Source organism: Dromaius novaehollandiae, chromosome 1, assembly GCF_036370855.1.
Source record: "Dromaius novaehollandiae isolate bDroNov1 chromosome 1, bDroNov1.hap1, whole genome shotgun sequence".
Classification (NCBI taxonomy): domain Eukaryota; kingdom Metazoa; phylum Chordata; class Aves; order Casuariiformes; family Dromaiidae; genus Dromaius; species Dromaius novaehollandiae.
Window position 1 is genome coordinate 26,547,574 of NC_088098.1, and position 15,136 is coordinate 26,562,709.

At 37.7% G+C, this 15,136-nt stretch overlaps 1 protein-coding gene across 6 annotated transcripts in view; it reads right to left on the minus strand.

Moving 5' to 3' along the window:
- Positions 1–15,136, minus strand: part of ZNF277 (zinc finger protein 277) — a 51,796-nt gene that overhangs the window by 4,641 nt on the left and 32,019 nt on the right. For 5 of the 6 annotated variants that reach the window (XM_064507766.1, XM_064507784.1, XM_064507790.1 and 2 more), the window contains 3 exons: positions 10,041–10,132; positions 8,398–8,508; positions 6,846–6,978 (listed from right to left, as the gene is read on the minus strand). In XM_064507766.1, coding sequence (XP_064363836.1) covers positions 6,846–6,978; positions 8,398–8,508; positions 10,041–10,132 — 336 coding nt within the window. The remainder of the gene's footprint in view (positions 1–6,845; positions 6,979–8,397; positions 8,509–10,040; positions 10,133–15,136) is intronic. The other variant, XM_064507772.1, reaches the window with a different exon arrangement.

Below are 15,136 nucleotides of genomic sequence, written 5' to 3' on the forward strand. Positions count from 1 at the left end.
GCTTATTTATACCTTGAAGATCTTCAGCACAAAGTATCTCACAATACATTTGTGCAGTGTTCAGCACAATGGCAAAGCCTCTCAGCAAGACTGATATAAATAACAGGCAATAAAAGCTGAAGCTCTCTACTGAAACATTGCCAGTGATCTTTAGCTAGTATTTTTCTTTCCTCTGAAAGATTCTTTCTGCCTTTAAAAATAAACCAGAACAAGCTAACCAGCATTCAAGCGGTATTTTTGAAATTGTGCTTTTGACAGTTGTGAAACATTCACACCGATTGCAGTTGATGATCCTGTCCCCATTAAAAAAGAAACTGAAGGCTCATGGAAAGACCATCCATTCAATAATTTCACTCAAAGACTCCCTCTAATAATATATTTATTAACATCCTTAGTAACAAGTATTATTATTGCCTCTATGGTTGCTTGGAAAAAGAAGGAAAAGAAATCCATCATTTAACAATTTAATGAGAATTTTTAAAGCTGTTACTATCAGGTAAATGATGCACAAAGGTCTCCAGACAGTTCTAAACATAACGCCATTACAGATTACACAATGAATATTGAGTAATTAATTCTACATGCCACATGGTAGTGTGTAAGCTCTCTGAGTTACAGGGGAGACTCATCAGTGTCACCATTACTCTGAGATAACATGAAGCCATTAACACCTCTCACCACATGTTCCCACAGCTGCGCAGTAGTTTATGGCTGCAAACGTTATAATCTTGATGAGAGGACAGCAGCTCACAACCACTGCAAAATGAAGATGAATGCTCACAATTTTTCCATTTACCAACTTTAACTGTATGTGCCCAAAAGTGTGTGTTCAAAACAACAGCCAATATTAAACTTCACCTTTTAATTAAAGGTGAAGGGAGAAAACAATCACACATGAGCTTTGTTGTTGTTGCTGTGTCTTTATGGTATTTCTGCAGAGAAGCACAGAAGGATCTTGGAAGAGATCTCTGTTTCCCTCAGCTATTTATATTTAGAGAAGGAAAAAAAAAGAAAAAAAGAAGAAAAAAGCTAATCAGGTCTTGTATCACTGGAGAATTCCATGAAGAGTAACTGGGGACGTTATAATGAAAGTGTCAGGAGACTGAAACTGAGCAATTGGGTGGGAAAACAGTTCTTAGAAAGATTTTTAAAGCTCTTTGACATTTGGGATTTTTTTTTTTATACTCTTTCAATTCTACAGCTTGATGAGCACCTGGGACCAAGGGTGCCTTTTTAAGCATTCAGCTTCCCTTGCTCTTTCATCCGAGACGCAAGAGCTCCCAGTAATCATCTCTGGAGATTCCTAAGAAATTCTTAACAAAGCCAGAAGAAAAACTAGACTTGACATTATTAATAGTTCAAACAGTAGAAAATGCATCATTAAAAAACATGCAGGCCTCACTAAACAAACAACGAAAACCAACTTTTTTTAAAATACTTGCTACGTCTCTCACGGAGAGGAGGCTCCTATAGAGAAATGGGGAGAACATGCAGTTTTGTGTGTTTTTTTTCATTATTTCCTCTCCTAAAATGAAGTCTAAAAGCACAGAGACAAATTGCCTCACCAAAACATTATCTTCTCAACTTGGGTGCAGTTTTAAGAGGTCTACAGGGAGAAAATCTTCATGCTTCACTGAGGTAACATACCTCAACATGAGAGTAAGTGCTGAGATGGGAGAAACTAGATACAGGCAGCTCGTATCTCAAGCATTTTTTCACAAAAGAGCAGTTCCTAAACTACATGCCAATGGAGTCCCATAATCTGTGGAGCTCAGAAACTCCAAACAGCAGCTGCTTCCCCCTGCAAATTTCCTCTCACTCTTCTTCTCACCTGCCTTACTATGGTCATCTCATTTGTTTTATATTGCTGCAGAACTTACTGATGCTTTATCATATAGTACAGATGGCCTTACCCTCCACTTGGTGCCTCTATCTCCCCTTGAAGAGAAATGAATCTACCACTGTAACAAAGTCTTTAACTATCAGCAACAGATGGAGGGTTTCCCTTTACTATTTTACAAAATATACACTACTTAAATTAAAACAGGTAACATATAAGTAATATCTCCCCCTATTCCTCCCCAAAATCCTCCCCATTCCCAGCTACATATAATAATGATGATTTGGCAAAAGGGAAAAACATCTTTTCATCTTTGAGGAAAAGTAAAAGCTTTAAGAAACAAGTTTTCTAATAAATACTAGGTAACATTTTCAGCTACTTGTCTAGTTTAGCTATAAAGACGTTCATTACAGTGATGTTACATTATTACAGATACCATACAGCCATTAGTCGATTTGAAAAATGTGATTCAAAATCAGTGATTACTGCAGTGGATATCCTATATTTAAAGTGCCACTGGTAATAATCTAGCGGACCCAAAAAGAAAGGCCCCTGTCAGTTTGGTTCTGCCTCAGTTCCTCAGTTCCCTCCGCTGGGAAGAAAACAGTGTTATTCTTCATGGCCTCCAGCAGGTGTCACGGATTTCAAAGTTCTTCCCTCCCCATTTTTACTTGATTCTCCACGCAGCGAGAACCATGAGGACATAGAAGACATAGAAACAAGAAAATTAGTTTGGAAGTAACCTACATATATATCTTGGATGCATTGATACTGCTCGGTTTTTTGTCCTCTACCATCTGTTGGTCTTTTTCAATTTACACTTCAAGCCTTTTGGAACAGCATTGGTATCATCTTCCATGCTTATACAATATGCACAGAACACCTCCAGCTCCACTGGGGAAGTAACTGCACTGGCTTTCAAGTCATTTGCATAACTGTGAAACTCACACTCTAATTCAATGTAACTACTTAATAATAAACGTTTGATACTTGCTTATGAGAGAAATCTATTATATATGCATGTGACAAAAAGCTTGCATTCCTGCTAAAGATCATATGTAATACTGTATCTTAACACCAACCTGTGAGCAACAGAACATGTGAATAATATGGGGGTAATCAAAGCTGCTTGTAGGTCATGACAGAAGTCATGGAAAGTCTTAGAATATCAGATTTACACAAGACTGTGCACTTATATTATTCCTTGCTATGCCCAAATAAAAATTTAGGGGAGGGAATGATCAACACGTGCATAATATATAACTTCTGTTAAGAAAACAGATCCTCAAAATTGCACTAAAAACACAAGTGAAGCCAAAAGCAGAAAGGGGGGGAAAGGAAGAAGAAAGGCAAGCCTACTGCTCTAAATGAAGTCAATGGGAGCTTTGCCACTGACTTAAAAACAGAAGCAAGAACTGGCCAGAAGATCATGAGGCAATTCAGTAAATGTTCTCAGGACATCTGAACAAAAAGCCCTTAAAAACCTCTCAGTACAAAAGCCACAAAATAAAGGAAACTGCCAGTTTCAGCTTAGTAAGACTATTTTACGTAGTGCTCAGTGAATATAATATGTAATGGAAATTTATATAAAAAAGGACAATGACTTAGATACAACTCTGTTTTAAAGAAGATATCTGTAAGAAGGCTGTACTAAAGACCTATCCATTTACATAGCTTAGGGTCCAGTTGCTGATAGAAAAGCTCTACTGTACTCATCCTGAAAGTAAAATGAATTAGACTGTGATGATATTCATGCTTATCATTAGAGACCTACTTAGTTTTTTACTCTCTTTATTATGACAACAAACTTGACAAAATGGAAGTATGGAAAAATCTTTGTTACATTCTCAAAAGTCAAACTCTTCACAGAATCACAGAATGGCTGAGGTTGGAAGGGATCTTTAGAGACCTCATCCAACCCCCCTGCTCAAGTAGGGTCATCTAGAACAGGTTGCCCACGACTGTGCCCAACCCACGCCGTTGAAATGACTGGAGCCTAAATCCAGGAGCCTAAACTTTCTGTGAAAGGATACAAAAAATAGATAAATTATAAGTCTACATCTTTAGATCAAGATGTATTCAGTAATAAATATTGAAACAGTACATCTACCATTCCAAATAAGATATCCAAGGCATCTAGCAAAATATGAGGAGCTGAGAGAGAGGAAGAAAAATCACTACATGGAGTCTTTATAGAAAGAAGACCTTGCATAACTTTTAGCATTCACTGAACATAGATTAAGCTTGAAAAAAGAACCATATCACTTTAACATAGTCCTCTGTAGGCCATATATGTACAGTGGGAAACAAATGTTATTTCTCCTTATACGTACAGGCCAATCTACTGAAACCCCAGTGAACAAACTAAAGTTCTTCCTTCCTTTTAACCTCATTACCTCCTTTGTGTAAAAATAAAGGATGCACCAAATGCTATTTTGAGAGCAAGAAGTTTCTGCTATGTAGGAACCACCACCTTAAAATATCTGTGCTAATAAAAGGTTTCATTCCATGAAACATTAGCATGCAATTACACATTTTACAAGGAACTATTTTACAAGTGTTTCGGAGAGAGTTTTTAAAGGAAGCTATCACTACTGTTTTTTCACTTTTAAACCCATTTTTTTTTGGCAAAGGGAGTTCAAATGTGAAAGACTAAGAGGGGAAGGGACAATTCAAAGATCTTTAATCAGACAGTGCATACTGTTTCTGGTTTTATTATTGTCTGTCTGCACTTTGTACTAGGAAAATTTGGAGGGAAAAGAAGGTGTTTATCTGTTTTTCTCCTTTTTTCTAAAAACATCCTGTATTCAAAAGAAATGTCACAAGTTTGCATATGGCTACAGTTTAAAGGATTAGAAACAGTGAGTAGAAATAGTTCACTGGGTAGAATGTAGTGAAAGACAAATGAGAATGTGTGAAAAGAAAATGTGGCTATAGCAGAGCATACAGAAGAAGAGTAACAAAGCAAAAAGAAAATTTGCGGTCATTCCAAGTACATCCCAGAAGCAGCACTGGCAACACACTGCCACAAACCTTGCATGTGACCAAACTGCCTCCCCCCCAAATTTAAACATCTTAGTGGTTTGACATGTTTTTTTTGAACTACATTTAGCATCCTCTGTTTATAATGTCAAGAACCTGAAAAATATATCTCCAAGTGATGCTGCTGGGTCACCAATACCTGGACTGGTCCAGGCTGGCATTAGAAATCACTCTGCAAAGTCTTGCCCAGAATATCAGCAATAATCAAAGAGGGCCAATGCCCTGGCTTGAGCACTGTCCTGTGACTGACCATATGGTTTAATAGTTTGCATGCTCCATGGCCTTGCCAAAAGCACTACCCAGACAATGCTTCGGCAGGATTCAGAAACTGTACAGGCCACAGACCATTCCCAGTAGATAGCACGGACATGGCCACCTGTTCCAGAGCAACCAGAGAGAATGTGAAAAGACGTTAGCTATATGAACATTAACCTTGCTCCAGTCTATTCTGCTTACTAACATGACATAGCCACAGTTTCTTCACTGATGTTATGACCTCCCTGTATGTCTTTAAAATTTCTGAAAGAGTATCACACAGTTCTCTGTGCTTCAAAAAAGTCAGTAGCTCCACAATGCTCCCAGTCAGTTGTGGAGAATCTATCTTTCTCAGCGCAAAAGAGGAACTATGAAAAATACTGGAAGACTAACAGAATCATAACAATTTAGTTTTAGTTAAATCAAGTTGGCAACCAGCCATGATGAAAGGAGAACTGTAATCCCACACCCTTAGTCTGGTGGGCTTAATAGAATCATAGAATAATTTAGGTTGGAAGAAATCTCTGGCAGTCATCTGGCTCAATTTCCTGCTCAAAGCTGGGACAAATTCAGAGAGAGCGCCAAAGCTGAACATTGAATACAAATTACAGGACAGAAGGGAGGTTAAAGAGGATGCCAGGTTCCGAAGACATAGTATTACCTACAGGATTAACAGGGAAGAACACAACTATTAGTTTACATACAAGAAGTAAATACAGAGTTTGGTTGAGAAGCTGAGAACATCCACTTGGCAGAACTTCAGAGTTTTTTTCCCATCATGTAAGAAGTGTAAAACAGTTTTTAAAGCAGTGAAACTTGTTTGTTTTAGAAAAGGAACCATACACCTAAGATCATTGATTTTTGGAAGGAAGGTGTCCAGGAACACTGAGGAAATTCACTTCATCTTGGGTCAAAGCGACTTGGCAGAGCATTAAGTATCCAACTTTTTGTTCTTAGTATTAGAGAAAAGCACGGGGAGGGAGATTAAAAAGAAAGAGTGGGTAAAACAGTCAAAGAAGCCTGAAAAATTCATTTATAAGCTGGATATTAACACATGTACAAGGCCTAGAAATGACTTCAAGTGAAACATAGTTATTTCTGGGACAGAATGTAGCAGTTTTTGAAGCAGCTCTTATATTCAACAGTTGAAGACAGTAAGTGAATATTTGCTACACACACACATACACACACTCTGAAAGACCTGAGATAAAAAATACCAGTGCCTAGCAACACGTACCTACCTGGGGGCTAGAAGCAAAGGCTTATTTTTTATTTCACCTATATTTCTTTCATTTTCCTCCTCTTTGCAATGAATTTATACTCTGAAAAGCATTTCCAGCTTAAGGTTTGTATAAAACCAGCTAAAAGCCAATAATATTCAAGTCAAATCTCCATTCATGTCATTACTGTATCTCACTTTACCTTCTTATTATTACAACAGAGACTGAGCACTAATGACATAAAGATTAGAGTCTCTTCAATCTGTATTCTTCCTGCATCTCAAAATCAATTCTCAACAACAAATGTTTACTATTCCTTAGTTTAACAATTATCCAGACTATCATACCATAAAAAAGCATATTTCTTAAGAGTCCTTCATCAGATTTTTGCCCTTTGTACTAATTCCAGGTTTGGAATTACTCACTTTTAACAAGATACTGTTTTTATCTCTCCCATCAATTTATTGATTATTCATAGAACTTCTTACCAAGTAATTAATGATATAAAATCTGTCATATTCTTTGTTTTTAGCATTGATTCTGCGATGCTGCTTCTTTCTCATGTGATCTTTAAGTACGTTTTTGTCTCTGAAGACTTTTTCACAGTATAAACACTGCAAACTAAGATAAAAAGGTAAACAAGTCAACATGTGGAAGCAAAAGAAATACAATACAACATACTTAAATAAATTAGAGATATATACAGTAAGATTAATCCTAGGGCATGTGAGAGCAACCTAAGTAAAAAAGAAAGTTAGTCTATCTGGAAATAAAATAGTACTAGTAGAGTCAACCAAACACCGAGACCATGAGGCATCTCACAAAAACTACATGAAACAAAAACATAAACAATAAAAATAAATTTACTCTTTGCCCCACATGCAAAATAGGAGAAATGTCTGATTTACTAAAATTGTCTCAGGACATGGGAGGGCCACTCACTGGTTAACACGAACTCAGTGGAGAACTCACAGAATCACAGAACGGTTGAGGCTGGAAGGGACCTGTGGAGATCATCTAGTCCACCCCCCCTGCTCAAGCAGGGTCACCTAGACCACATTGCACAGGATCTCGTCCAGGCTGGTTTTGAATATCTCCAGAGAAGGAGACTGTACAATCTCTCTGGGCAACCTGTTCCAGTGCTCTGTCACTCTCACAGTAAAGAAGTTTTTCCTCATATTCAGATGAGGAAGTGTTTCAGTTTTTTGTGTTTCAGTCTGTGCTTGTTACCTCTTGTCCTGTCGCTGGGCACCACTGAAAAGAGTCTGGCCCCATCCTCTTGACACCCTCCCTTTAGATATTTGTATACATTGATAAGATCCCCTCTCAGTCTTCTCTTCTCCAGGCTAAACAGGCCCAGCTCTCTCAGCCTTTCCTCATGAGAGAGATGCTCCGGTCCCCTAATCATCTTTGTAGCCCTCTGCTGGACTCTCTCCAGTAGCACCATGTCTCTCTTGTACTGGGGAGCCCAGAACTGGACACAGTACTCCAGATATGGCCTCACCACGGCTGAGTAGGGGGGAAGAATCACCTCCCTCGACTTGCTGGCAATGCTCTTCCTAATGCACCCCAAGAAATCATTGGCCTTACTGGCCACAAGGGCACGTTGCTGGCTCATGGTTAACTTGTTGTCCACCAGGACTCCCAGGTCCTTCTCTGCAGAGCTGCTTTCCAGCAGGTCAACCCCCAACCAGTACTGGTGCATGGGGTTATTCCTGCCTAGATGCAGGACCCTGCACTTCCCTTTGTTGAACTTCATGAGGTTCCTCTCCGCACAGCTCTCCAGCCTGATTTGATGTCAATGGAAACTATGCAATGCATAATAACTGAAGCACCACACCTGACTCCATTATTCCGGAGAACACATACTACAAAGTGTTATGAATTAGCTTCTAAGAAATCAAAGAAAAGCCTTCTAAGATTAAACACACAAAAGTCATATTCACTTATAGTTTGTTCTTAATTGCTCATGAATGCTGAATTAATTTTAACTCAGCTTACTTCCAAAGTTAAAGGAAACATGACTTAAGTCCAACTTACTTGTCAAGCTTATTCTGCAATACAGCTAAAAATTCATAGCAATTCACAATGTTATCTGGCAGCCCAATGTTAAAAGCATGCTCTCTTGCCATATGATTGAGAAGGACAGATCTACAAAACACATTCAAACAGAACATTAGGTATTTTTGAATACATACCAGAATTATTCAACTAGTGACTCAAACTACACTAATTGCTTTAAAAATGTATAAAAGCCAACATTAAGTAAACAACAATAATGTTGTAGCCACTGCTAGAAAAAGAATGCAACTAAACCAAAATAGTAAGTTTTCAATCTCAGCCCTACTGAATGTTCAGTGACGCTTCAACTGCTTAATCAAGATGCATGAAATATAAGCCTTTAGATGAAAACTACGACGTAATTTTATTTTGACCTCACTGTTAGCAAAGTTCATTTATTAACTCAAACAAGCAAACTATAGATTTCAAATAACTGTCTGGAGAATCATTCTAGAAAGCCATTTTTCGTTTTTCTCTATGTTGGTCAACAAAACAAATTCTCGGGTCTGATATGCTTTCACTTCAACGCCGTTTCACATGGCACTAGCAACATAAAGAGGACTCAAAGTATTCAGGAACAAACATAACAGACATTCAAATAAGTTACTTTACTAATAGAGGTTAAAATGGTTAATTTTCTTGTATCCAGTTTCTCCCACAGCACAGAGAGGCTTTAAGGAGCTCGTTACCCCATTTTATACATATTGTGGAGCAAATGTTGAAAGAAAATCAGGCACATAAGGGCCACTAAGATTCTTGAGTCTCTGCTCTCATCACTCTAAATTCCTTTGGTGTCTAACATCTCAATATGATATGCCTAAGCTTCTGCTATTGGGCACTAAAGAAACATCCAAGTGTTTACATTGCTGAGCCTTGGTTACACCACAGTCCTAGCAGGATTTTCAATCTCTCAGTCCCAAGAGCAATCAGATGATGAAATTATTTGGGGGCTAAATGATATGTCCTTTACTACATCAGGCAGTAAAGAGAATAGGACACTCATCCAAAACGTGGATGACCTGCAGGTACTTGACCCGAGGTTATTCTACCTCTCCAGAGTACCAGAACTACCCACAGTCAAGCATTCAGGGATAAGACTTGGTCTCTCCAGCTGAGATTGTTTTAATGGGTATGGACAAATTTTCATTGGAGCAAGGATAATGCAACTCCCTCTCATATTTGACTGATGCTGCAAAGCACTCCATTCGCATTCTAATTTTCCTCTCCTGTTTTTCATTCAATCTTTAAATCCTGCCAAACTAGTGTAAATTTGAACAGGAAAGTATGTAACTGCATGGATGTATCTTTGAGCAGTCATACTGGCTTAAGCCGCTGTCCTTGCCCCTAGAACAACCGTGAAAAAAAAAGACTCTTTTTAGAATGGCTCAGTTCCCAGTTCTGCTTAATAGGCAGTTATAAAAAGTTGTACCAAAAAAATTAAAGGATTGAAAGGTGGGAGGGCAACTATTCAAAATGACATTGCAGTTCAAAGAAATACTTAGACCTAAAACAATTATGAGTCTTGTGCATTACTCACTCACTGGTTTGATGACACTTTAAACCATAAACAAAGAAGGTGAGCAGAAACGAAAAAATAAAGGTGAACAGGTCAATATACAAACCTATTTCCTGTGAATTCTTGATCACAAAACATACACATGCTATGAAAACTTGTGTCATATCTCTCTTGCTGTTGCTGTTCTAGAATTTCTCTCTATGAAAAGAAATAGATACAATCGTTCAATTAAAAACCAAAGATTATTTCATTACGTAAGTTCAGGCTTATTACACCTCATTATCCTTACTGACAACAATAAACATACAAAATTAAAATATGCAGCTATCACAAATCAATTATACTATGTGCTCCAAAGAAGCTTGAAAAATTCTAGTATTATATAAGTTGCATGGAAAGAAATAGAGTCCATAGTGAGATTTTACTCAATTATTTAAATGATTTTTTAGTTAACATACCAGTTTATTGTTTCTGCTTAGGTGCAGATTTACCTTTGTTGTAAGTCAGCAAGTTTGTGGATAACCACATAGAGTCCAACGGAATTACACACTCAATTCTAAATACCTAATCATAGGTAATCCAGAAGGCTTTCTCATAATACGTCTGACAGATGACAAAAGGGCTGGCAGTTTCTGCAAGGAGCTATGGGATGTAATAAACTCACTGAACGGAAGAGCTGTCTTTGCCACTTGCCTGGTATAACTTAGAGCAACAGGCTAGAAATTTTAAAATGCTTGACCGCAATTTTCCTACCAAAATGATATAGTAAGTGACTTTTTCTGGTGCTGTAACAGCAGGAGTGTTGTTACACTGTGGAGTTACTATACACTTCAGATGGAAATGCCGTAACTATTTGGGGAATGCGAGTGTCAGTGTTTGGATTAAAACTTAACACATTTTCAGCCTAACAGTTCATTACTCTCTCTGTACTTGTGTTTTAAGTACTGATAACTGGTAAAGCATTTATTTTCTGTGCAACACACAGGTGCTGCTGTTTGCTCTCTGACATTTGGGATACTGAGTGAAATTTTTAGGGGATTTTCTCAATGCCTTTATCTGCTTAGCACCTGGAACAGTGGAGCTTTGTGTTTCTGACCTACCAAGAACAAATAGGTCTTTAGTACCCTTTTATGTGGATTAAAGCCCAAACTTGTCTATAGCCTATACGTAAGCTCACATTCACCTATGCCTGTTGGGTGAACTCCATAGAAGGTAGAAAAGAAAAAAAAAAGGAAAAAAAAGAAAAAAGAAAAATCCCCTTAAGCTACTGTCATTACAGGCCCAAATATGTCTGGATGGGCTGGGACTAGGCCTGTCTATGCAAGTCAGGCTACCTCACCACATCCCATTAAGAGATGTGAAGGAGGTTGATGTTGGGCTAATAAATGTGCTATCACATTCTTTTCTTCAAGAGCAGAATGCAGTGTTCAGTAAAGGACAGTGGGATGGGGTGGGGGGGGATGCCTGCTGGAGAACAAAGTAACATGCCACACCTGAATTAAATATGGCCTAAGGCCAATGGCTGTTGTAGGGGAAGAGTGCACTGTGCTTTAGGGCCCATATTCAATCAAACAATTTGGGAGCTGTAGCTATTGCACACCAGCTAAGATTCTGCCACCCTGAAAATGCAAACTCAATTTTTTTTGTTTTTTTTTTTCTTTTTATATCAGAAGGTGTAAATTTATTTTGGAGTCATGTGTAATAGTGCCTACTGAAATCCCGGACCATAGTTTTCAGTGTCCTGCTGTGTTACACAGAATGTTAACTAACTGAAACATAAATTCAGATTTCTCAGGGCTGACTCCTGAAACAGATAAATGGAGCATAAAGCAGCTTGTGAGAGTCTTTTGGCAGATATGCAGTTAAGTAAGAATATCTGTCTGCTCTACATGAGTAATAAACATCCCATGGCACATCCATAACAACTGGTGCTTATATTGTGGCTTTCATTAGGTGTCACCTTTCTCCACCCAATGGCATGTCACATGCTATTTGGCTCACCTTAAATTTGAAAGCATCTGCATGTAGTTTACATAATTTGTAAAATACACCAGAAACAATCAAAAATGAAATCAAAAGATACCATACACAATTTAAAGATGAATAAAGCAAGGGTTGAAAGCCTCACCTCCTGTGAACAATATTCCAAAACAGCTTCCTAACTGCATTCTACCATCAGGGAGAAAAAGTGTTCTGCAACATTTCATGCTTGGCTGCATAACTCCAGATTCCCACCTCATACAAACTACCTATTAAAGCCCTGGCTAACTGCTATTCCCAGCTAAGCCTGAGGGGAAACAAGAGTCATACTATATCCTTCAGTGAGACAGTGCTTGTGCTACTGTACCCTATTAGCTTTCTTGTTTTCCCCTATACGGGCATGTCTGGCAGCTGCGAGGCCAGACTAACACACCACCACTGTTGTATCAATTTACTCAATAAAGTTTTAAAAATATTTTCCAACTCAGACACTCCTGTTATCATTTGTTTCCATCACTTACTGCTAGAAGGCGCTTTTCAAAGCAGCAAGCAAATTTGATGTTTGTACAGGTGAGGTATTAAAAGCACTGGCTCAAGTCAAGCACAGTGAAAGTGAGAGCTCTACTCTTTTTCCCTACAAACATTCCCCAAATCCTCTATTTGGACCTCATTTCTGGGGCTCTGAAGGGAGAACAGCAATTATACCGAGCTGCCTAAAGCTTCTGTGATTTTTCTGAGTGGAGACTTTCAGCTGGTGATGAAAGCCAAGTTTGAACTCAAGTTATGAGGCAGGAAAGGAGTAACTTACTTTAATACCTGCATCAGTTTCCAAACTGTTCCAACTGTTGGACTGTCAGCATTAATCCATGCTTGATATTAAGAAAAACTCCCAAACATTTCAGACCAGAGGATTTTCCAAAACTTTTTGAGGATTGTGTGTCATATCAAAGTGACTGAGAATCATAGGGCAAACTTACTGGAGGCAAAAGCAAACAGATCATGATATAAACCTGTATTAGTTTTCTTTTTCCATAATGAATACAGGAATCGAGCACAGACAGGAGAGGTAATCCAAAAGACTACAACAGTAAGTGAATCAAATGCTGCAGTCTGATTTCAGGCAATTAATTTACAATACTAATACCAAGACCATCTACAAATGGCAAGGTCTTTACAACATACATAATGCTTATGGGAATACAACATCCTCTTCAGAAATATACACTATTAAATGATGCAATGTCAGTCCACACAGTCCAACATGTTTTCCAATAGAAATTAAGTGGAAGCAGGCAAAAATATTGAAGTTTTTTTAAGGTGCATATTCTAAACAAGAGAAAATCAAACAGTTTTGACCAAAAGTGTAAAAAACATAAAATAATATAAAAAATATTTCCTTTTAGATTTGAAGTTCAGTGCATTAATCTTTAGTTATGAAAAGTTCAGAGTTTCGGCTCAGAAAACTAGAATTCTCTAGTTAAAAAATGATGAGTTTTGGTCCCAAGTTTCAGGGCTGGAGATTTGTCCAAATAGACCTGTTCAGTGAGTACTTGCCCCAAATACTGTCTGTTGAATAATTCCCCACTCTCATCTCTTTTTACCTTTAGTTAAAAGTTCTGTCAACTCTTTGTCTTTCAATCTTTCTGCCATATTGTATAGTTTGATAAAAAAATCCATTACTTTACTGAAGACTGATGAAGAAGTTGCAAAACAGAATCATTGACAGAACAGATACTCACGCTCATATAAAACAGAACTTAAATTATAGAAGCTTTCAGTCTAAATTCTTCATTCCACAAAACAAGTAAGGTTTATGAGATAACCCATGCATTCTCAAAGATAAGTACTTTTAGAGGACATGTTCTTGGAAGCAAATGTTTATGCAGAGCCTAGGACAATTAAGCCGCAGATATGACTGAGGTAGTTGTTAGTCTCCTCCAGAATAGCTTTAGTAAAGTTCTACAGGACATCAGTGCTTGACCACTTCAAACATGGCAAATGGAAACTGTGTATTTCTGATCACACTTACATGCAACAAAAATTGACAGCTGCCTTGCAGGAGAACTTAATGTACTCAATAAATTCAAATTCATTTTTTCCCTTTATCTATCTGGAAAAAGCTCTTCAGTAGCTCTGAGTTATAAACTCTCTTACGTCGCTGATTTACCATAAAAATTAAACCAGACTACAAGCTAACATCTGTGCTGTGCTTTAACTAATAAAACAAAAAGCCATGGTAAAGATGTGGAAGTGCTTATACCAGGATGATCATCTTTAAACACACCAGCACACTAAACTGATAATACAAAAGAAATTTGATCATTTTAAGACAATTTGCAGTTTGGAGTCTAGAAATATGACATGCACTTTCAGGATGCTCAGTATAAGGTGGTGAGGAGTTCATGCTTTCTCTTGGGAGGTGGCAACTCAAGGTGGAGTCAAAAAATGTGTCTGTTGCTCTCCTTGGAAGCAATATTTTGGAAGAAATTAACAGCTTTTTTCCAGAAGCGCTTAAATGACTTTTCGTATTGCAAATGACATAGTTCCATATAGTTTTATACAGCTGGGGAAAAAAAAAGCAACAATGACAATAACATACTTAAGTGACAGACCTTTTTAATGCTACTTAAACATAGGAGATCTGACCCACAAAAACACTAGGAATAGTTAAATTAGAAAAGATCATTTCCATCATCCAAAGTGCCCTCACGTTTTTGCTGTGACTTTTGAATAAAATCACTCCAATCTCCATGAATATTATACATGTGCATCTCAAAGTAAAAAATATGCTTCTTCTGATGCCCCCAGAACTGTCCTGAAAATCTGAAATGAAACTATGTAAGCACTGTGTATCAGGAAGAATTCACACTGATAATCAGTAAAGGACGAAAAATGAGCATTTACAGCTAGGATGTACTTCTCCCTGAAGAATTACTTTGTCTCTTGTTTTTAGTTCAAAAGACATTTAAGACAAAATACCTTCAAAAGGTAAGACATAGAATTGACTCCACTGGATGCTACAAGTCATGGATTCAGGACAGTTTTACAGCATATTAGACTTCTCCCATATTATAATTCCTGCTAATCCTCCCTCCAACACACACTGTACCCAGGTGCTAAATTGTCTTACTTTATTGCTTTCTCATCATAACCCTCTTTATTAACAAGCCCCTCACAAATAATTTATTCAGCTATTTAAATTCTTAGCTTTAATCAGTTACA